The sequence below is a fragment of the Scyliorhinus canicula genome, chromosome 27 (genome assembly GCF_902713615.1).
Source record: "Scyliorhinus canicula chromosome 27, sScyCan1.1, whole genome shotgun sequence".
NCBI lineage: Eukaryota > Metazoa > Chordata > Chondrichthyes > Carcharhiniformes > Scyliorhinidae > Scyliorhinus > Scyliorhinus canicula.
The window spans coordinates 20,500,096-20,524,279 of NC_052172.1; the positions used below are offsets into that span (position 1 = coordinate 20,500,096).

General features: G+C 48.4%; 1 protein-coding gene across 6 annotated transcripts in view; it reads left to right on the forward strand.

The window, feature by feature from the left end:
- Positions 1 to 519: 519 nt before the first annotated feature.
- LOC119957933 (alpha-actinin-1-like) overlaps positions 520 to 24,184 on the forward strand; it is a 103,770-nt gene continuing 80,105 nt past the window's right edge. For 3 of the 6 annotated variants that reach the window (XM_038786148.1, XM_038786145.1, XM_038786146.1), the window contains exon 1: positions 521 to 930. In XM_038786148.1, coding sequence (XP_038642076.1) covers positions 805 to 930 — 126 coding nt within the window. In that variant the 5' untranslated portion in view covers positions 521 to 804. Of the gene's footprint in view, positions 931 to 24,184 lie in introns of all 6 variants that reach the window. The other 3 variants (XM_038786143.1, XM_038786144.1, XM_038786147.1) reach the window with 2 other exon arrangements.

Sequence of the window (24,184 nt, forward strand, 5' to 3'; positions counted from 1 at the left end):
GAGGGTCAGCATCGACACAAGGGGCCGAACGACCGCAATCAATCCCGGCACAATGCAACCTGCCGCCCTCCCGAGTGATCTTGCTGCGGGTTCTCGCCCCCGTCTTGGCGCCTGGTCCTCCTGGTGAGGTCGTCGTCGTCGTCGACTGTGGCGCTCGGCTTCCCCGGGCGGCGCCATTCTCCGCCTCGGGGTTTTGGGGCGCCGGAACTACAAATCCCGGCGTGCCTCGGGCTCGGGGCGCAGGCGTAACGGACACCGCCGGGTGGGACGGTTTCTTTTTGAGTTGGGAGCGCGCGGAGGGGGTGGGGGGAGAGAGAGAGAGAGCCAGTCGCGCGTGCGCGGAGGGCGAGAAGGAGCCAGGCGCGCGTGCGCGGAGGGCGAGAAGGAGCCAGGCGCGCGTGCGCGGAGGGCGAGAAGGAGCCAGGCGCGCGTGCGCGGAGGGCGAGAAGGAGCCAGGCGCGCGTGCGCGTAGGGTGGGGGAGGGGAGAGACAGAAGCAGGCGCGCGTGCGCGAGGCGGCGGAAGTGGGGGAGGCACAAGAAGGCGAGCGCGAGCTGAGCAGGGCGGGCAGACGGGGAGCGAGCGGCCACCGAGAAACATCGGCTTTCCCCTCTCACACACACGCCCGTGACAGAGGGTTTGAGTTGGGAGCTCGCTGCTGGCTTTATTTTTTTCCTCCATTAAAATAAAAATCCGCGCCTTATTGTTTGGCGCGGCAGTGGACGGCCGCGAGTGAGAGGCGCCCCGCCCGCCCCACCTGGAGGAGTGTCTCCCCGTCTCTCCCTCACCCCCGCTCGGGCCGGACATGGTCGACTATCACGAAACCAACTCGCAATTGCAGCAGCTCAACCACGGAGACTACATGCAGCCTGAGGAGGACTGGGACCGCGACCTGTTGCTGGACCCGGCCTGGGAGCGACAGCAACGGAAGGTAAACCGACCCCCCCTCCCCCCGCACAGCACCCCCCTCCCCCCGCACAGCACCCCCCCCCTCACAGCACCCCCCTCCCCCCGCACAGCACCCCCCCCCTCACAGCACCCCCCCCCCCGCACAGCACCCCCCCCTCCCCCTCACAGCACCCCCCCCCCTCACCCTCACAGCACCCCCCCCCCTCACAGCACCCCCCCCCCCCCGCACAGCACCCCCCCCCCTCACAGCACCCCCCTCCCCCCGCACAGCACCCCCCCCCCCGCACAGCACCCCCCCTCCCCCTCACAGCACCCCCCTCCCCCCGCACAGCACCCCTCTCCCCCCTCACAGCACTCCCCCTCCTCCCCCTCACAGCACTCCCCCTCCTCCCCCTCACAGCACTCCCCCTCCTCCCCCTCACAGCACTCCCCCTCCTCCCCCTCACAGCACTCCCCCTCCTCCCCCTCACAGCACCCCCCCCCCCCCGCACAGCACCCCCCCCTCCCCCTCACAGCACCCCCCCCCTCCCCCGCACAACCCCCCCCCCCCCGCACAGCACCCCCCCCCCCGCACAGCACCCCCCCCCCCCCCGCACAGCACTCCCCTCCCTCCCCCTCACAGCACCCCCCCCTCCCCCGCACAGCACCCCCCCCGCACAGCACCCCCCCTCCCCTCACAGCACTCTCCTCCCTCCCCCTCACAGCACCCCCCCTCCCCCTCACAGCACCCCCCTCCCCCTCACAGCACCCCCCTCCCCCTCACAGCACCCCCCTCCCCCTCACAGCACCCCTCTCCCCCCCGCACAGCACCCCTCTCCCCCCGCACAGCACCCCTCTCCCCCCGCACAGCACCCCTCTCCCCCCGCACAGCACCCCTCTCCCCCCGCACAGCACCCCTCTCCCCCCCGCACAGCACCCCCCTCCCCCCTGCACAGCACCCCTCCCCCCCGCACAGCACCCCTCCCCCCCGCACAGCACCCCTCTCCCCCCGCACAGCACCCCTCTCCCCCCGCACAGCACCCCTCTCCCCCCCGCACAGCACCCCTCTCCCCCCGCACAGCACCCCTCTCCCCCCGCACAGCACCCCTCTCCCCCCGCACAGCACCCCTCTCCCCCCCGCACAGCACCCCTCTCCCCCCGCACAGCACCCCTCTCCCCCCCGCACAGCACCCCTCTCCCCCGCACAGCACCCCTCTCCCCCGCACAGCCCCTCTCTCCCCCCGCACAGCACCCCTCTCCCCCCGCACAGCACCCCTCTCTCCCCCGCACAGCACCCCTCTCCCCCCGCACAGCACCCCTCTCCCCCCGCACAGCACCCCTCTCCCCCCGCACAGCACCCCTCTCCCCCCTCACAGCACCCCTCTCCCCCCTCACAGCACCCCCCTCCTCCCCCTCACAGCACTCCCCCTCACAGCACTCCCCCTCACAGCACTCCCCCCTCCCCCTCACAGCACTCCCCCTCACAGCACTCCCCCCTCCTCCCCCTCACAGCACTCCCCCTCCTCCCCCTCACAGCACTCCCCCTCCTCCCCCTCACAGCACTCCCCCTCCTCCCCCTCACAGCACTCCCCCTCCTCCCCCTCACAGCACTCCCCCTCCTCCCCCTCACAGCACTCCCCCTCCTCCCCCTCACAGCACTCCCCCTCCTCCCCCTCACAGCACTCCCCCCCTCCTCCCCCTCACAGCACTCCCCCCACCTCCCCTCACAGCACTCCCCCCTCCTCCCCCTCACAGCACTCCCCCCCTCCTCCCCCTCACAGCACTCCCCCCCTCCTCCCCCTCACAGCACTCCCCCCTCCTCCCCCTCACAGCACTCCTCCCCCTCACAGCACTCCTCCCCCTCACAGCACTCCCCCCTCCCCCCCCTCACAGCACTCCCCCCCTCCTCCCCCTCACAGCACTCCCCCCTCCTCCCCCTCACAGCACTCCCCCCTCCTCCCCCTCACAGCACTCCCCCCTCCTCCCCCTCACAGCACTCCCCCCCTCCTCCCCCTCACAGCACTCCCCCCTCCTCCCCCTCACAGCACTCCCCCCTCCTCCCCCTCACAGCACTCCCCCCTCCTTCCCCCTCACAGCACTCTCCCTCCTCCCCCTCACAGCGCACTCCCTCCTCACACACACACATAGCCAACCCCTCCCCCTGCACAGCACTCCCCCTCCTCACACACACACATAGTCACCCCCTCCCCCTCACAGCACTCCCCCTCCTCACACACACACATAGCCACCCCCTCCCCCGCACAACACTCCCCCTCCTCACACACACATAGCCACCCCCTCCCCTGCACAGCACCCTCTCCCCTGCACAGCACCCCCCTCCACACACTAACATAGCAACCCTCCACTGCACCCCCACTGCCACCCTGCACCCCAACCCCCCACTGCCACCCTGCACCCCAACCCCCCACTGCCACCCTGCACCCCAACCCCCCACTGCCACCCTGCATGCCAACCCCCGCTGCCACCCTGCACCCCAACCCCCTGCTGCCACCCTGCACCCCACCCCCGCTGCCACCCTGCACCCCACCCCCCGCTGCCGCCCTGCGCCCCACCCCCCCCGCTGCCGCCCTGCCCCCCACCCCCCCGCTGCCGCCCTGCCCCCCACCCCCCCGCTGCCGCCCTGCCCCCCACCCCCCCGCTGCCGCCCTGCACCCCACCCCCCCGCTGCCGCCCTGCACCCCACCCCCCCCCGCTGCCGCCCTGCACCCCACCCCCCTGCTGCAGCCCTGCACCCCACCCCCCTGCTGCCGCCCTGCACCCCACCCCCCCAATATCTCCCCTCCACAGCAACCCCGCACTGCCACACTGCTCCAAAACCCCGCACTGCCACACTGCACCCAACCCCCCAATAGCTCCCCTCCACAGCAGCAACCCCCTCCCCTCACATACACGAACATAGCAACCCCCCACTGAACCCCAGCCCGCAATATCTTCTCCCCCCCACACAGAAACCTGCCCCTCCACACACACACACATCAACCCCCCCCACTGCCACACTGCACCCCAACCCCCCAATATCTCCCCCCCCACTGCAACACTGCACCCCAATGCCCCAGTATCTCCTCCCACCCCCCCTGCACAGCGCCCCCTCTCCCCACACATACCAACCCCCCACTGCTGCACTGCACCCCAACCCCCCAATATCTCCTCCCACCCCCCAGCATCTTTCCCCATTCTCCCCCCAGCATCTTTCCCCATTCTCCCCCCAGCATCTTTCCCCATTCTCCCCCCAGCATCTTTCCCCATTCTCCCCCCAGCATCTTTCCCCATTCTCCCCCAGCATCTTTCCCCATTCTCCCCCCAGCATCTTTCCCCATTCTCCCCCCAGCATCTTTCCCCATTCTCCCCCCAGCATCTTTCCCCATTCTCCCCCAGCATCTTTCCCCATTCCCCCCCCAGCATCTTTCCCCATTCTCCCCCCAGCATCTTTCCCCATTCTCCCCCCAGCATCTTTCCCCATTCTCCCCCCAGCATCTTTCCCCATTCTCCCCCCAGCATCTTTCCCCATTCTCCCCCCAGCATCTTTCCCCATTCTCCCCCCAGCATCTTTCCCCATTCTCCCCCCAGCATCTTTCCCCATTCTCCCCCCAGCATCTTTCCCCATTCTCCCCCCAGCATCTTTCCCCATTCTCCCCCCAGCATCTTTCCCCATTCTCCCCCCAGCATCTTTCCCCATTCTCCCCCCAGCATCTTTCCCCATTCTCCCCCCAGCATCTTTCCCCATTCTCCCCCCAGCATCTTTCCCCATTCTCCCCCCAGCATCTTTCCCCATTCTCCCCCCAGCATCTTTCCCCATTCTCCCCCCAGCATCTTTCCCCATTCTCCCCCCAGCATCTTTCCCCATTCTCCCCCCAGCATCTTTCCCCATTCTCCCCCCAGCATCTTTCCCCATTCTCCCCCCAGCATCTTTCCCCATTCTCCCCCCAGCATCTTTCCCCATTCTCCCCCCAGCATCTTTCCCCATTCTCCCCCCAGCATCTTTCCCCATTCTCCCCCCAGCATCTTTCCCCATTCTCCCCCCCAGCATCTTTCCCCATTCTCCCCCCCAGCATCTTTCCCCATTCTCCCCCCCCCAGCATCTTTCCCCATTCTCCTTCCCTCTTCCCTCCCCCCCCCCCAGCGTCTTTCCCCATTCTCCTTCCCTCTTCCCTCCCCCCCCCCCCAGCGTCTTTCCCCATCTCTCCCCCCCCCCCCCCCCCCCCCCACCAGCATCTCCTGTCTTCCCCCATTCCCCCCCAGAATCATTCACCCCCCCACCCACGCTAATGCACAATGAATAAATCCTGGCAGGAGGAAGAGGGACGGTCAGGGCCATGGGGAAACATCACTGCTTCCATGTGCAGAGTGATGCATTGAATTGCACAAAAGTCCCAGCAGCTGGAAAAATGCCTCGTCTCTTTCTGGTTTCTCTCCCTCTTTCCCCCCCCCCCCCCCCAAAAAAATATCCTTCTTTCAAGCAGGAACCTGCGATTTGTGCAGCCGGTGTTGATGGTTTTTGTGTCAACGTCACCAGCTTTATTTCCCCAGCACGATGCCTTGAATTTCTGCAGCTCTTGTTAATTCTGGGTGTATGCTCGCACGTCTGGATGTCTGTGTCATGCCTGTTAACTTGGAGCTCTGAATTAATTTGAGCCTTTTACTGTTGTGGCCAAGCTCGTTCGGTTTGTGGACAACGGGTGGCTAGATGCTTTTTTTGCCTCCAGTGACCGGGCTTGTCCCGTTTGTTTTGCTCCGCCGCCCCTCGATACCTGAAGCAGCAAACTTTAAAGTGGGTGAAAAAGGGCCAGTCTGTTGTGAAAGCAAAATGTACTGTGGAGCTCTGGAACACTTTACTTTCTGTCTTTGAACGCGCCAAAAAAATGTGCTGGAAGGCCAAAAGCATATCCTGACCAGTTTGTGCTGTCAAACTCTGGCATTTCCTTTTGTGATTCAACGGTGCAAGGAGTTTGAAGTGAACCATTCAAAAAGTATTCGGGTCTGCAAAATGGCAACTTTGCAGTACTGGACATAGGTGACTAAGAAAGCCATTTGCCTCTCTGGAGCCTTTGATTGTGGCTGGTGTACAGGAGGCCAGACAGCAGTCCTGTCATTTTTATTTGTAACTTATTAATAAATTTATTAAAAAATTTTATTTGTAATATCACAGCACCACAACTTGCTTTGAATCAATTTTCTATATTTACACAATTGAATCACTAACGATCATCAACTTGTATTTGTAATAAAGCCTTTCACAGGAGTGTCAAGCAAAAGTTGACACTGAGCTAGAGGTGGCCGAAAGCTTGGCTGGAAGAAGGTTTTTCGAACGTCTTGGAGGAAAGAGGTGGATGGAAGGATGTAGAGCTGTTCGAGGAAATTGCAGAATTCGGGCCATGCAGCTGAAGGCATGGCCGCCAATGTGATGCTCGAGGCCAAAAATAAAGGAGCAAAGATATATTTGTTGTGGTACGGGAAAGGACATACTGGGGGGGAGGGGAAAGAGTACAGGACATGAACGATTTGAAAGCAAGGATTAGATTTTGAAATTTTCAACATTGCTTAACTGGCAGCTGATTACAGACCAGCAGGTTCATGGGTGAATGGCCTTGGGTGAGTTAGCACACGGGCAGCAGAATTTTCCATGACCTAAAGCGGAATGTGAGGTTGTCCAGGTGTGCATTGACATGAAGATAATGAGGAATGGATGGATGAAGATTTCTGAGGTGCAATCAGGTGATATCACGGCGGTGTAATTGCATGACCGTGGTCCTGGCACAGATATGGGGTCTGGAGCTCATCTTGGGAGTCAAATGGCACTATGGTTGTGAACAGGTAATTCTGGTTGGTTTATCCTCTTCAGCCCAGAGGATGGATGCCAGTTGCAACGGTAATGATGTGATTGTGGTCAACCAATCTAGTATAGGAGTGCAGGTTAGGGATCGAACCTGGAATCATGATATCTACAAGGATCACAATTTTGCTGAGGCATTGCAAAATTGTACAAGTTTTCAAAAGTAGTATATAATGCAGACTTGACTCCACTACTGGGGAAATAAGTATTTTGTATATTGCAGATTCCAGCTTCAAGCTTGCAATGTCTGCCTGATTGGTTAATGTGATTTTTTTTTTTGTTGTTGTATTTTTGTTGAAAGTTGAGTCAACATCTGACCTCTTAGGTTGTAGAAGCAGCATAAATTATAGACTTATCAATGATAGATTGTCAGATCTCACTTTAGAGTGTGACAATCTCTGATCCATGACTTTTTTTTGTGAACTGTTCTTGTCTCTTATGGTGTAAAGATGTTTTTAAAGGAGCAGTGGCATTAAATATAAATGGGAGGGATTGCCGTGGTGAGCTTAAGTGCTGTACTAGTTCTGCATTTTTAAATTCTGAAGTGCCTTGTGTGTACTCTGGGCTTTGCCCCTGGACTGTTTGACATTTGGCAGCATAAGTGGTCAGTGTTCTTCCACCAAGTTGGCTATTTCAATTTCTGCTGTTCCAGTTGATTGCTAGATGCTGATGACTGCACACTTTTTTTCAATGAACTATTCAAATTGTTTGGTCCGTTTGTGGGAAAGCTATATAAATAGGACCAGTCAGCTGTTCTTGACATTAAGGTTTAGAACCCATCGTATACCATTTACTCACTGCAAGTTGGTGTGAAAACGGGCTCTTCAGAACCTGATTCAAATGTAGAGCAAGATAAATTTAGTGTTGCTCCTTGAATAACATTTACAAAAAAAAAAAAATCCAAACAGTAGCTGAGATTTATTATCAAATTTGAAAATCAAAAATGCACTTTAGACTAATTAGGTTACATTCCAAGGTAGACTTTTCCAATTTAATCCTCTGGTTTACAGTGGAGGTTTGACATGCTTCCTATTTTCCCAGACCTTGTAATTGAACTATAGTATTTAACCAGGATGAACTTGGAATGGTATTGTATTGACCTATGTTGGGCGAAACAAAATGTGTGCCAATAAAAACGACACAAATTCTATTTGTATGGAGGAATAATTTAATGCTATTCTAACAAGCACAAATTTTAACCAGCATTTTTACGGACTCTGGTGTTTTTAGCAGTTTGTTTAAGTTGTAATTAGTTATAGTCTACAATGCTAGTGACACACAAAGCAACCTATTTGTCATAGACGTTACAGTACAGAAGGAGGCCATTCAGCCCATTGAGTCTGCACCGGCTCTTGGAAAGAGCACCCTACCAAAGCCTCCACCCTATCCCCATAACCCAGTAACCCCACCCAACACTAAGGGCAATTTTGGATACTACGGGCAATTTAGCATGGCCAATCCACCTAACCTGCACATCTTTGGACTGTGGGAGGAAACCGGAGCACCCGGAGGAAACCCACGCACACACGGGGAGAACGTGCAAGACTCTGCACAGACAGTGACCTAAGACGGGAATCGAACCTGGGACCCTGGAGCTGTGAAGCAATTGTGCTAACCACAATGCTACTGTGCTGCCCAATTGGTTTCTCTGTAACTACTTGTGGATATGATAGCAATGCCATTCCTTTCCCCAGGCATTGTGTAAAAGCAGAACAAAGAAAAGTATAGCACAGGAACAGACCCTTCGGCCCTCCCAGCCTGTGCTAACTATGCTGCCCGTCTAACCTAAAACCTTCTACACTTCTGGGATCCGTTTCCCGTATTTGTCATACCTGCTTCCACCGGCAGCGAGTTCCAGGTGCCCACTCCCCTGTGTAAAAATCTTCCCTCGCAAATCACCTCTAAACTTTGCCCCTTGCACCGTAAACCTATATTCCCATTTAATTGACTCTTCCACCCTGGGGAAAAAGCTTCTGACTATACCCGAAGGTGATGACCGTTGTATGGACTGATGACAATAAACAGGAGTCGTTGGGCTATGTTACTTGTATCAATACAGAAGCTATCCAGGTGCTGTTAGGCTTTAAGATTAAAATAAATTGCATTAGCATACCCACTTCATTTTTTCCACTTGAGGCAATTTTGCCTGGCCAATCCACCTACCCTGCACATCTTTGGGTTGTGGGGACGAAATCCACGCAAACACGGGGAAGATGCGCAAACTCAGACCTAGAACCGGGATCAAACCTGGAACCTCAGTGCTGTGAAACAGCAGTGCTAACCACTAGAGCCCTAAGTGTGCAAATTTAATGGTCCACAGTAAAATCTAGTCTGCCATTATCACGCGACTTCCATTTCCTTATTTGTATTGGTATTTTCAGAGGCGGTTTGTAAAAGCCTTGTGGAAGTAAAGTTGCTTATCTGATGAAGCTGTTAGTGTCAATTATTAAAAACAACTGGTTTGAATAATCTTCTATTTTTTTTCTTGATCAATCTTGTTTGAACCTGTGTAGACAAGCTTGATGCTACTAAATTGGTGTTTGCACAGAGCCAATTGGGGATTTACCATGTCCTTCTAGATGAAAGACCGTGATTTTGAAGATCTATGTAATCGGATTGGAACGAATGAAAAATCTAAACTTAAATTTGAATTGGAAAATGGGATCTTCGGGGTTAAACAGATTGCATGGTTTGAAGGTGTAACATTTAGTGTCCTAATAAAAATACAGTGGAAAGTTTCCTTTTAATGAATTTTGTTTAGTAAGAATCTTGCATCTGAATCAGAGACTTGCTCCCACTGTTAGAATGTCACACTTAACTGCCACACATCAGCAAACCGTTAGAATGTCTGTTTACTTAATCATTTCTAGCGCTGCACTTGAAAAGAAACAAAAGCTTAACTCTTATCGAGTAATTTAAGGCCCACTTTTATTCTATGTTTATTTATATAACTGGCTTTGGTGGAACATAATACACATCCCCAATTGATCATGTTGAAACTAAAATGTACAGAAGTTAGATGAACAATTATACCCTTTAATGTTGTCAAGGTTGCTTCTTGTACTATGTGAAGATTTACATGTATGTTTGAAGTATAGATAGTGAATATTTTTAATAATTGTAAACATGCTTGGGCAACATTAGTGAATGTGGTTTTCCCTAGCCATCTGGGTAGATATGGTGAATGAAAAGCAAAGTTGTAACTGGCAGTTTAAAATGTGTATGTTGTGGTTTTGTTGCCACTTGTACGGTAAAGTCTGCAATGCCAGATAACATGTAGCCGGCTATCTGGTACTTCTGATTGGCTCATGTCCCCAGAAGTTAGCTGCCCACATCCTGGCAACTGATCTCTAATCTGTAATTAAAATTGGAGATTTATTGGTGCTGCAAATCTTAGCAAAACTATTATAATTTTTTTTTTTAAAGTGCTAGGAAGGCGGCATGTGCCGTAGTGGTTAGCACTGGGACTACGGCGTTGAGAACCTGGGTTCGAAACCTGGCCTTGGGTCATTGTCCGTGTGGAGTATCACATTTTCCCCATGTCTGCGTGGGTTTCACCCTCACAACCCAAAGATGTGCAGGTTAGGTGGATTGGCCACACTAAATTGTCCCTTAATTAGAAAAGAAAATAATTGGCTACTCTAAGTATATATTTTTTAAAAGTGCTGGGAATATTCAGCAGTTTAGGCAGTATCTGTGGAGGGAGAAACGGATAATGTTTTGAGTCAAAAATGACTGCAGAACTGGGGGAACCTTAAGTTATATTGGATTTAAAACGTGAACTCTCATTTGTCTCCACAGATGCTGCCAGACCTGCCGAGTATTTCTAGCAATTAGTTTTTTTTAAATTTCCTGCTTCCAGCATCTTTAGTGTTTTACTACCAACTGGCTTTTAATTATTTATTTACATATCCTATGTTACCTGGTGCACTTCAGTGTCCGCAAGATATTAGTAACCAATGCTATTTTTGTTCAGGACCCACAGCCCCTCTTTTTTTTTTATTGTTGGGTGAGCATTCTGGTGATATGTGATCACTCCCTACTAGATTAACAACTGGTTACACATAGCTATTAGAACAAGCTGTTTTAAGACTCTTGTTCACTCTGGCTTCTTGATGGTTATGCCAGTGATTAGCTCACGGTTAAAATATGGAGCATTGTTTGTTGTCACCAGTGACAATTGTCCTGTTTGTGAAAACTGGACCATTGTTGTGGAAAGAAATTAATTGGTGTTTTAGATGCTTTTATGAGAGAACGTCGTTGGCTGTTGACCGCTTCTCTTATTTTCTCTTGATTTCAAAATTCACTCAACTATCACCTCCATGATTCCAATCATCCTCCAGTAGGATTGCTGGGCGAGTGTCTGACCTGAAATCTAAAAATAGAAGATTAATACAGAGGTCATTTTATCATCTCCTCTGGGACCCAGAATGCTGTAAACTGCTAATGTGTGGGCTTTGATTGCTGCTACTTTTTGGTCTGCCACTGGTGTTCTGGTTTATATTTGAGAATGGACACTGGCTTATTTTGTCACTACCTTTTTTGTAGTTGTGTTTTTTAATTTGCTGAAGGAAATCTGATCTGAGCCATGACCTTTTGTTGTGGTAAATAAAGTGTAAAAATCTGTTTGACTACACTACAGTCCAGTTTCCTCCTCCCTCTTTCTCATAGTCTTTTAAAAAAATTAATTTACAGGATGTGGGCTTCCCTGGTTAGGGCAGCACTTCTTGCCCATCCCTAGTTGCCCTTGCGAAGGTAGTGGTGAGTTGCCATAAACTGCTGCAGTCTTTGAGGTGTAGGTACACCCACTGTACTGTTAGGGAGAGAGTTACAGGATGTTACCCCAGCGACAGTGAAGGAATGGTGATATATTTCCAAGTCAAGGTGGTGAGTGACTTGGAGGGGAACCTCCAGGTGGTGGAGTTCCCAGGTATTTGCTGCTCTTGTCCTTCTAGATGGTAGTGGTTGTTGTTGGAGCTGCACTCATCCAGGCAAGTGGAGAGTTTTCCGTTACACTCCGGACTTGTGCCGTGTAGATGGTGGGCAGGCTTTGGGGAGTCAGGAGGTGAGTTACTCGCTGTAGGATTCCTAGCCTTAGACCTGCCCTGGTAGCCATAGAATTAATACGGCTATTTCAGTTCAGTTTCTGATCAATGGTAACCCCCAGGATGTTGATAGTGGGGGTTTCAGCAATGGCCATGGAGCAGTGGTTAGATCCTTTTTTGTAGGAGATGGTCATTACCTGGCACTTGTGTGGTGTGATGTACCTTGTCAGCCCAAGCCTGAATATTGTCCAGGTCTTGCTGTAATTGGACATGGACTGCTTCATTGTCTGAGGAGTCGCAAATGGTGCTGAACATGTGCAGTCATCCGCAAATATCCCCACTGTTGATGCGTCCTCCCATCACTTTGCTGATGATGGAGACTGGACTTATAGGGCAGTAATTGGCTGGGTTTTGTATTTGTCCTGTTTCTTGTATACAGGATACACCTGTATACTAACTCGATGGAGTTACTAACTCGATGGAGTTACTAACTCGATGGAGTTACTAACTCGATGGAGTTACTAACTCGATGGAGTTACTAACTCGATGGAGTTACTAACTCGATGGAGTTACTAACTCGATGGAGTTACTAACTCGATGGAGTTACTAACTCGATGGAGTTTTTCGAAGAGGTCGCAAAGATGATTGCAGGTAGAGCAGTGGATGTTGTCTATATGGACTTCAGTAAGGCCTTTGACAAGGTCCCTCATGGTAGACTGGTACAAAAGGTGAAGAGACACTGGGTCAGGGGTGAGCTGGCAAAGTGGATACCGAATTGGCTAGGTCATAGAAGGCAGAGAGTAGCAATGGAAGGGTGCTTTTCTAATTGGAGGGCTGTGACTAGTGGTGTTCAGTGCTGGGGCCTTTGTTGTTCGTAGTATATATAAATGATTTGGAGGAAAATGTAACTGGTCTGATTAGTAAGTTTGCAGACGACACAAAGGTAGGTGGAATTGTGGATAGTGATGAGGACTGTCAGAGGATACAGCAGGATTTAGATCGTTTGGAGACTTAGGTGGAGAGTTGGCAGATGGAGTTTAATCCGGACAAATGTGAGGTAATACATTTTGGAAGGTCTAATGCAGGTCGGGAATATACAGTGAATGGTAGAACCGTCAAGCGTATTGAAAGTCGGAGAGATCTAGGTGTACAGGTCCACAGGTCACTGAAAGGGGCAACACCGGTGGAGAAGGTAGTCAAGAAGGCATACGGCATGCTTGCCTTCATTGGCCGGGGCATTGAGTATAAGAATTGGCAAGTCCTGCTGCAGCTGTATAGAACCTTAGTTAGGCCACACTTGGAGTATAGTGTTTGATTCTGATTGCTACACGACCAGAAGGATATGGAGTCGTTAGAGAGGATGCAGAAGAGATTTACCAGGATGTTGCCTGATATGGAGGGCATTGGCTATGAGGAGCGGTTGAATAAATTTGGTTTGTTCTCACTGGAACGGCGGAGGTTGAGGGGCAACCTGATAGAGATCTACAAAATTATGAGGGGCATAGACAGAGTGGATAGTCGGAGAATCTTTCCGGGTAAAAAGGTTCAATTACTAGGGGGCATAGGTTTAACCTATTTACTGTGGCTTGCTAGGCCATTTCAGAGGGCATTTAAGAGCTGACTCTATTGCTGTGGATCTGGAGTCACATGTAGGCCACACCAGGTAAGGACGGCAGATTTCCTTCCCTAAAGGAGTGAACCAGATGGAGTTTTACAACAATGATTTCATGGTCATCATTAGACCTTTAATTCCAGATATTTTATTGATTTTGGGTTCCATCACTTGCTTTGGTGGGATTCGAACCTGGGTCTCTGGATTACTAGTCCTGCGACAATATCACTATGCCTCTGCCACCCCATGAGTCAAGAGTTTTACAACAAAGAAAGATGACCTTCAGCCCATCTTGTCTGTGCTGACCATCAAGCACCTATTTATTCTTAAACCCATTTTCCAGCCCTTGGTACGTACCCTTGCTATGGTGTTTAACGTGCTCGACTAAATGCTTCTTGTATGTTGAGGGTTCCTACCTCTCTCTCCCTTTTTCAGGCAGAGTTCTAGATTCCCACCACCCTCTGGGTTACTATGCCCTCTGGTTACTGACCCCTCTACTATGTGGAAAAGTACCTTCCCACTTATTCTATGTCCGTCAATTTTGTACACCATGATCAGGACCCCCCCTCAGCCTTCTCTGCTCTAAGCACAACAACCACCCCTAATCCGCTTCTTCATTGCTGAAACACTCCAGTTTAAGAAACATCCTGGTGAATCTCCTCTGCACCCTTTCTTATGCAATCATACTCTTCCAATAGTGTGACCACCAGAGCTGCACACAGTAACCTAGCTGTGGCCTAACCAGCATTTTATACAGCTCCATCATAATCTCCCTGCTCTTCTATTCTATGCCTCAGCTAATAAAGGCAAGTATCCCAAATGCTTTCTTAACCAACTTATCTACCGGTGTCTGACTAGAACATACAGTGCAGAAGGAGGCCATTCGGCCCATCGAGTCTGCACCGACCCACTTAAGCCCTCACTTCCACCCTATCCCAATAACCCCATCTAACCTTTTTGGTCACTAAGGGCAATTTATCATGGCCAATCCACCTAACCTGCACATCTTTGGACTGTAGGAGTAAACCGGAGCACCCGGAGGAAACCCACGCAGACATGGGGAGAGCGTGCAGACTCCACACAGTGACCCAGCAGGGAATCTAACCTGGGACCCTGGCGCTGTGAAGCCACAGTGCCAACCACTTGTGCTGCCCTTTGGCCTTTACTAGAACTGTATCATGCAAAATGTGGACATCAGCTACATTCTGGGGTAGAGTAATGTGTACCATCTACAAGATACACTGCAGAACTCACCTAAGGTTCCTTAGTGCCTTCCACGGCCACTACCATCTAGAAGGACGAGCAGCAGATACCTGGGAACCCCACCACCTGGAGGCTCCCCCTCCAAGTCATTCACCACTCTGACTTGGAAATATTTAGCCATTCCTCTACTGTCACTGGGGCAACATCCTGGAACTCCCTCCCTAACATCACTTTGGGTGTACCTACACCTCCAGGGATTTCAACGGTTCAAGAAGCCAACACCTTCTGAAGGGCAACTTGGGATAGGCAATAAATATTGGCCTAACCAGTGCCCACGTCCTGTAAACGATTCTTAAAAAATGAAGTGTACCCCAGTACTAAATAGTATGCTAGTTCTAGTGATGGCCTTTATTGTTCATTATGTCGGTTGCCATGGCTCATTACTTACAGAATACGGAGAGGTCCAGATAAAGTGAAAGTGGAGAGGATGTTTCGTAGGAGAAACTAGAACCTGAGGGCATAGCCTCGGGCTGAAGGGGACGATCCATTAAAACATGAGAAGAATTTCTTCAGCCAGAAGGTGGTGAATCTGTTGAATCGTCAGAAGGCTGTGGAGGCCAAGTAATAATAACACTACAATGAAGTTACTGTGAAAATCCCCTAGTTGCCATCCTCTGTCACCTGTTCGGGTACACTGAGGAAGAAGCATGTCTTAACAAGCACGTCTTTCGGGACTTGTGGGAGGAAACCGGAGCACCCGGAGGAAACCCACGCAGACATGGGGAGGACATGCAGACTCCGCACAGACAGTGACCTAAGCCGGGAATCGACCATGGGTCCCTGGTGCTGTGAAGCAACAGTGCTAACCACTCTGCTACTGTGTCACCCCAGTCAGTGTCTTTAAGACATAGGTTCTTGATTAATAAAGGGATTGGGGTAATGGGGAGAAGGCAGCAGTATGGGGATGAGAAACATGTTGATTGGCAGAGAAGCCTCGATGGGCCGAATGGCCTAATTCTGCTCGTGTTTTATGATCTTCTGGACGTGAAACTGGGTAACTTGATCAGTCTTCAACCACTGGTCTGTGTAAAAGCATGTTCTCGTTCGTACCTAATTTCTTAGTTGGCTAAGAACCTGCCTCACTTAACATGCATTTTTTGCACTTTTGTCTTTATAAAAGGCAAATGTTTTCCTCACATGGAATTGTATTCATACTGTTGCAGAGTCTAACCCAACAATTCCACTGTTTTCTCTGATCCTGGTGTTATCTTCCACTCCTTTGCTCACCAGCAAAATTTTAAAATTAGAACTTCAAAAGGGATACAACAATAAAATAATTTGAATTGAGAATATAATTTATTGTGCAATAAGATCATGGAGTCAAATCAATGTTGGATTTTAAATTAAAATGGGTATGAACAGAGGATTGTTCTTTTTTTTTAAAGTGTGACCTCGACGAGCAATATGGAGCTGTTTACACATCTTTCTGATGCTTTTCACTAGTTGATTAGGATGATTTTTGTTATTATCGCCACTTGAGCTAGGAACAGTGTTCGCAGGATATTGAACAGATTAGTTCCTTTGTTGTGGCAATTGAAAAACCTGATTCTCATGCCTCCTGTTATCTCCTTCCTTTGTGTCAGTTCCATAAGAGAGCTTGATTTATTTATCTTTTCAGTTTTAATAGTCTTTTTTTTGTAAGCCCATTCTTGCTATGTAGTTGTGTTGTCTCACTATTAAGCATATACTTCTGGAGAGGTGTTGGAGATTGTTTGGGTTATTATTGTTAAATGACCTGTTCCATCTGATTTGGTTGAGGAAAGAACATTACCCGGGACACTGGGACGATCTCTGCTCTTTGAAAATGTGCCTGGGGTGTTTTGTCTTGTTAAACTGAGCTTGTTCGGCATATTTCAAAAAAGTTCCATTCCGATTAAGCAATCCTTCAGTTCTGCCCTGAACCAGTAATGTTTTTTCTTGTCTCAAAGCACCTTGTATAGTGACCTTTTTTGTGTACTGGCTACAAACACTTCGATCCATCTGTATGCTTATTGACTTGACGTCTTTGCTGCCAATTTGTGTCGCAATGTTCATTAGTTTTCTGTTAGTCTAAGTAAAGTTTCCATAGTCCCAGATGACCATAGGCTGCTCTCTCCTTTTGAGGTGGAAAGCTGACTGGTGGTGATTTAACCTGAGGATCGCCACACTTCAGGTGAGGGGCAAGATTGAGAAAGTGGGCCTTCATGAATAACCTCAGCTGGATATAGGTATTGAACCTGCTTTGCTCTGCATAACGAACCATCAGTCCAGCCAACTGAGCTAAACAGCACCCTCCCCCACCCCACCTCCCGGTGTATTGGATTGCTGAGTACATGTTCCATGGTGACATTCAACCCAGGAAAAATTGGGGCAGTGACTGAACAGGCAACTTTAAGATAAGAAAGAATTCCAGGGTATGGGGCAAGATGGCAGGTGGTATTTGTATGGATAAATGGCATTGGCTTGCTTGGTGAGAGGAGTACTCAGTAAATCCTGGAGGGTAGGAGCAGTTCATGGAGGTGGGAGCTAGGGGGAGTTCTGGCAGGGTGGAATGAGGCCATAAAAGGATTGATAAATGAGGCTTTTAAAATCAATGGTGAGAAACCAGATCACAGGAAGTTGACGTTGGAATTGCAAGATTAATAGTTATTGTAGGTTAGGATTCAGCCAGTTGAATTTTTGAGTGACGGTGTGGTGGCACAGTGGTTGGTACTGCTGTCTCTGAACGCCAGGGACCTGGGTTCTATTCCGGCCTTCAGTGACTGTGGAGACATTCTCTCTGTCTGCGTGGGTTTCCTCTGGGTGTTCCGGTTTCCTCCCACAGTCCGCAGTTGTGCATGTTAGGTGGGGATAGGGCTGGGGAAGTGGGCCTAGGTAGGATGATCTTTTTGAGAGTCGGTGCAGATTTGATGTGCCAAAGGGTGGCACGGTGGTTAACACTGCTGCTTCAGAACACCAGGGTCCCGGGTTCAATTTCAGCCTCTGGTGACGGTCTATGGAGTTTGCAGTTTTTCTCCCCGTGTGTGCGTGGGTTTCCTCCGGGTGCTCTGGTTTTCTCCCAGTCCAAAGATGTGCAGGTTAGGTGGATTGGCCATGCTAAATTGCCCCTTATTGTCAAAAAAGGTTAGGTGGGGTTACTGGTTTATGCAGATAGGATGGAGAAGTGGGCTTAAGTAGTGTGCTATTTCCAAGAGCCGATGCAAACTCGAATGGACGAATGGCCTCTTCCTGCACTGTAGGGATTTTATGGTTGAAATGTGTGGGTGAACCTCCTTATTTGGTAAGTCAGAATGTACTCCGAAATTGAATGATTTTGGTCATAATTTGAGGCGAAGGATGAAGATTGGGATGTTATTTTCAGGTATGAAGTGCTCTTTACAGACCAAATAAGGTACGGGTCGGTCAAGGATAAGAGTGAGCTTGTGAAGTGCAAGTTCAGCATGAGCAGGTAGCTAAATCTAATGTAAGTGTCTAATGTAAAGCTCTGGAAGCATGGGCCAAAGTGGATGGTTTTGGTCTTGCTGGTGTTGAGCTACAGAAAGGAACTTGCATTTCTGTAGTGGCTTCAAGCTTGGAAAATATCTGTAGGTACTGTGAAAACATGGATGCTGAGCCAAAGGAAAAATTGAGGGATGGGCAAAAGCTTGGTCGGAGCTCAGTGTTGTCAAGGTCGTGCCGTTGGTAGTCCCCTCATCCCAAGAGTTTACTGGTTCAAATCTTGCCCCCGGGACTTTTGAGCTTATCTAGAGTGACACCAATGCACAAATGCAGCACTGCCTTTTGGATGAGACACTAAACTAATGCTCTTGTTGGCCCTGGGGTAGTACTGTTTCACCAGATCAGGGTACATAGTTCTCTTCCTGTTTTGGCCAGTATTTATCTTTTAACCCAGCACTTTAAAGCAGATTATCTGGTCACTTATCTCATTACTGTCTGTATTACAAATTTGCATACAGTATTTCCCTATATTAAAATAGTGGTGACATGAGGGGCTGGTTTAGCTCAATCGGCTAAATCGCTGGCTTTTAAAGCAGACCAAGCAGGCCAGCAGCACGGTTCGATTCCCGTACCAGCCTCCCCGGACAGGCGCCGGAATGTGGCGACTAGGGGCTTTTCACAGTAACTTCATTGAAGCCTACTCGTGACAATAAGCGATTTTCATTTCATTTCATTTCATTTCAGAAGTCTGGTTGTGAAATGCTTTGGATGCCTCAATACTGGAAATAAATAGGAGAAAGAGTGGGAAAGATTTGGGGGATGTTGGAAGTGCAAATCCAGAGTAGGAATTTAGAACAACAGCTACTTATGGTGGGCTGAAGGCCGAAATGGTTGGCTGGAGGAGGCTACTCATCAGGAGGGACAAGACCATAGGACAAGGACAGGACATTTTAAAAAACAAAATGCAGTGTTGGGAGCCTTTTACTTGTACTGGGGTGATAGACTAACAGGACTTGGTGTGAATTTAGCCACAACTTGACAGATCAGTGGTTGAACAGTGTGACAACTGTCGAGGTTGAAATTGTAAAGTGGATGTAAACGAGTTGATACCATGCCTGGACTTGATTCGAAGTGAGAACATATAGATGCAGATTAGAGGGTTCCAAGGACAAAACTGAGCCATACCAGCAATGGCTGTGCTGGAGCACCTATTGCAAGAAATGCATTGAATCACGGAGGAGAGATTATGTCATACAAACTTCATATGGGAGTTTTTAAAAACGAAAATCTGAATCCGCCATGAGAATAGGTTTGGACGACTTCTGACGGGTGTGTCTATTGTAATGCTGTCTCACTCACTGTCCCGTGACAGCGTATTTTGCGCTTGCTGCAGGACCGGCTGATATTGCTGAACCAATGCGGTTCTGCGTGTGTGTGTGTGGAATGTTAGCAATGTGCTGGCGTCGGATGGGCCCCCATCGGGGCACTGCGCAATCTTAAACTTTAATTTGATCGAGGCAATTATTTTAACCATCTTTTTCATAATTAGAAACTGCTCTATTTACATGTTTCCAAAGAATCGGGGAAATTCTCTGGCGTGATTTGTGCAGATGATGAATTAATGGAACCTTTCTCAATCGCCCAGAACAATTTGAATTCTTGCGTTCAAAATGAACGGGTGTTGCCCTTTTTATTGCTCCCCCCCCCCCCCCCCCCCATGGCTCCGGGAAACCGGATTAGTTCAATACAGTTCAAATGTAAATGTTCGTCATGATAGAAATTACAAATCGATCCTGGTGTGTTTAAGAGTTTAAAACAAATACAATTAAGTCCCAGGCCCAAAATAGGGGTGTTTACCAAATTGACGTTATTAATGATGATGCTTCCGAAATTGTATCAGCGCATTGTTAAGGTCGCTAAAGATGTTCACATTTTTTTTGCATACTTCCTGGGAGTTGGTTGGTTGGTGACGGAATTAAATAAAATTTTGCTTGCAAAACCTGGTTTCCGATCGTGAATCTCGTGGCCCCTTTCTTATGGAGACCTGTGTACGTTGACGCTTTTCTGTGTTGGAGATTAAGTAGTTTTGCAAGTTCTCCCCACCCCCAAAATGAATGAAGTGGCAGGAAACGACATCCGGCCATGAAATACAAAGAGAAAATGGCGCAGTTTAAATGTTTGTGGTCCTGTTAAAAGAACAAGATTGAAAAAGTTTTGCGTTTTTGTAATTGAAAAAAGGGCTAGGTAGCAACTCGGTAAAAGTAACGAGTAGATTTCAATAAAGTTCTACTTTTGGGAGTTTGATTTACTTGTGCTCATTAAAATCTAATTGGCAAATAGTCTGATCTTGGCAGCATTGTTAAACCCAGTCAACTTTATTTATCTGGGCCACTTTGTTATAATGTTCTCAGTACTTGGGTAATCAGCAGTCAACACATTTCCAAGTGTGCAATTTTTAAAAATATCAATTTAGAGTACCCAATTAATTTTTTCTAATTAAGGGGCAATTTTACTGTGGCCAATCCACCTAGCCTGCACATCTTTTGGGTTGTGGGGGCGAAACCCACGCAAACACGGACAGCGATTTATTATGTGTTTGGGTATTTTAAGGAGCACGGCTAACCCACTGCACCACCGTGCAGTGTGCAAACTTTTAACTGTTCAGCTACTGAAAGTTGAGATGTCCGTTCTCAGTTATATATGAAGCCACGTGTCACTGAAAATGGTGTTTTAAAAGTATGTTCGAAACTATAACTATTTTTGACAATTTAGACAATTTAATGTTACAAGGTGCTGCTGAAGTTTGGAGAAATGCCAGCTTGAATACTGCAGGGAGGATTTATAAGCTCACAACCAAGGTGACCTGTCAGTTTAAATGTAATTCATATGTTTACAAATCTAGATTTGTAACAAACTAGCAGAGGTGCCGGGGATGATTGCTCGGAATCTCCTATGTTTTGAGTTGCTTACCTCATTAGAGAAAGTGTGGCAGCAGGTAGAGGATTCTGTGCCTCTGACCTTTTTTTGAAGATTTGAACTTCAGACTTGAGTTCTTTTACTGAACTGTGGAAGTGCATGGTTACATCCTAAAATCTCAATATCTTCTTTGACTTGGATCTTTTACATTCTAGTTAATGCAAACTGGAAACAATATTGACCTGAACGTCATGAATCCCAACTTGACAATCATGCCCTTTCTTTTCCCCCATGGCCGCCTAACATCTGTCCCCTGTCAAAAGTGCATATTTTCTAATCTTCTAAAGAATTTCCCAGAATCTCCACACTTTTGACCTTGGCTATTGGCTGTTCAATTTGAAAGTCTAGGTAATATACATGTGTTTTATAGTCCAATTGAGATATCACTTCCTCAAAAGAAAAAATGAGGTTGGTCAGGGTCCATATTCACTGCTGTTACTAGGTTATTACAGTACAGATAATCCAAGTTTGCTCTTTATTTATCTATAAATTTAGAGTACCCAATTCATTTTTCCAATTAAGGGGCAATTTAGCATAGCCAATCCACCTACCCTGCATATCTTTGGGTTGTGCGGGTGAGACCCCCATAGACACCAGGAGCATGTGCAAACTCCACATGGACAGTGACCTGGGGATGACATCAAACCCTGCTCCTTGATGCCATGAGGCAGCAGTGCTAACCACTATACCACAGTGCCATATATTTTGAGATTAGCAGAAGACTACTTATGCCTGATTTGTACCCTTTTTAAATATGGCCACCATATTAGTCTGCATCCCATGATGCTTCCAGTGACCTGACTTCCCTCTTCCTTATAAGTCCTGCACCTAACTCCCAACTTTTTTTCAATGCCATCTACCCCATGGGGTTTGTGTTGTTTAGCTTGTGATCGTTCCATTTTTCAATTTGGTCTTAAATATTTTCTAAAATTGTTTTTTGGGGGGTGTGGTGGGCAATTTGTTAAGTTTACCTTGTGAATGGATTTCATGCTGATTTTCTGATCCTTTGTACGGGCCATGCTTTCTTGTTTAATGCCTCTCATTCAGGTTATTCTAAAAGGCTTTTCATTAAATTAATTACTTTTGAAGCATAGTCACTATTACGTAGGCAGACTTTGCAGCCAATTTGTGCACAACAAAGTCTCCAAAATGACAGTGGGGTGAATGGCCATCTGTGTTTGGTTGAGGGATAAATGCTGGGCAAGATGCCAGGGAAGCTCATCCACTCTTTGATTAATGCAATGGGGTATTACCTCCTGAGACAGCAGTTTAGGCATTTCATCTGACAACCCATCTGAAAACAGCCTCTCCAACAATGCAGCACATGTCCCCCTCAGTACCACATTTTAAGTTCCTGACTATATTGTGCTGAGGTCCAGTGTGGACCTTGAACCACACTACCTTGGACACCCTCAAGTGAGTCTCACTGCTGAGCCGATGGATCAAAATTTAAATTGGCAGATCAGTTCCAAAATAGTATTCGAGATGAAAAAAGAGGAAGTGGGTGGTGCATGCAAGTTTAAAAAAAAAATTAGAAATCATCTGATGAATGAAGCCCTGTTCTAGTTTGTGGTCATGTAATTAGAGACCACATTAGAGGAAGGGATTCCTATCCTTTGGCTCCAGCAGTGAGCCTCCCTATATTATGTCTTCCACAGTTCACCTACAGGCAGAGGAATACTTTTCTAAATTCTTTCCTCCATCCCAGTTTTTTGATGTGCCAGTTCTAGGGGCATTTCCTCTAAGACTGGCAATACTCCAGTACCCTTGGGTTAGCCCTGCTGCCTCATGGTGCCGAGGTTCCAGGCTCGATCCCGGCTCTGGGTCACTGTCTGTGTGGAGTTTGCACATTCTCCCCATGTCTGTGTGGGTTTCGCCCCCACAACCCAAAGATGTGCAGGGTAAGTGGATTGGCCAAGCTAAATTGCCCCTTAATTGGAAAAAATTAATTGGGTACTCTAAATTCATTTTAAAAAATACTCCAGTACCCTGATTTCAAGTGACTATTCTTCATGTATGAGTTTGGATGAAGTCAGTGGGTAGTTTGATCATGGAACAGTCCCATCTCGCATGAGCCTTATTTGTCCATAAGTGCAGTTTCTAGCTTGGCGATGAAATAAGTCAGGTCCACGTGCACTAGGTAACTTGTTAATATTTATTTTCATTGAAATAAATAGATTGTTTTCACTGAAGTTCAGACCAACGAGGGGGGAATCTCAGACACTTATAAAATTCTAACAGGACTCTTAATTGTCCCTGGTTGCTATTTAAGCTTAAGTTACGGCAATTCTCTATAACGAGCCAGATCTTCCTGATGAATGTGGTTGATGCCATGGGTTCAGTTATAGAACTTGTCAGCCATGGCTCAGCAGGTAGAAGTCTCACTCTGCCTGCCCTCAAGGCAGATTAAAACCTAGACTGACAAATTTTAGTGCTGCAATGTTGGAAGTATAGTTTTTTTGTGAAATGTTGTGGACCTACCTGCATGTTCAAGTGGACAGAAAAAAAATACCCTTGCTCTTCGAAATAGTGCTATCTCCAGCATCCTGACCAATATTTATCTCTTGATAAATCTAATAATCACCTTATTTATGGGAGCCTGCTTTGTACTTGGCTCCTATGATTACAAAATAGTTTTCCATTTTTACAAATAATACAAACCCTCAACTGATACAGTACAGCATAAATGTTTCCGCTTGCATGAATAGAGAAAAACACACCAACACAGTTGGTTCAGTTTAATCGTTAAACTTTGTACCACCATTTATACAAGGTAAAGCAGTGGACAGAAGCTTAAAAAATGGGGGGAAAAGAGGATAAAGCCATGAAACCATGGTAAAATGCTGCACACCTTTGCGTGTAGCAATTACTCATACAGGCAAAGAAAATATCGGATAAGATTTTCGTGCCCTGTTCAGGCATGCACCAAAACACACCTTCCAAATCCAATTATACCAGAGGCACCGGTGACACGTTATAACATATTTTTCTCAGATACGAGTCCTGCCTCTAACTCTGCAGGAGCCAGTTAATGATTTTTTTTAACCCCAAAATAAAGAAATCTAAATACCTGAAAGATCTGCGAAAGGCATTTAGTTCTAAGAGGATATTTTACATATAATCACAAGTGATC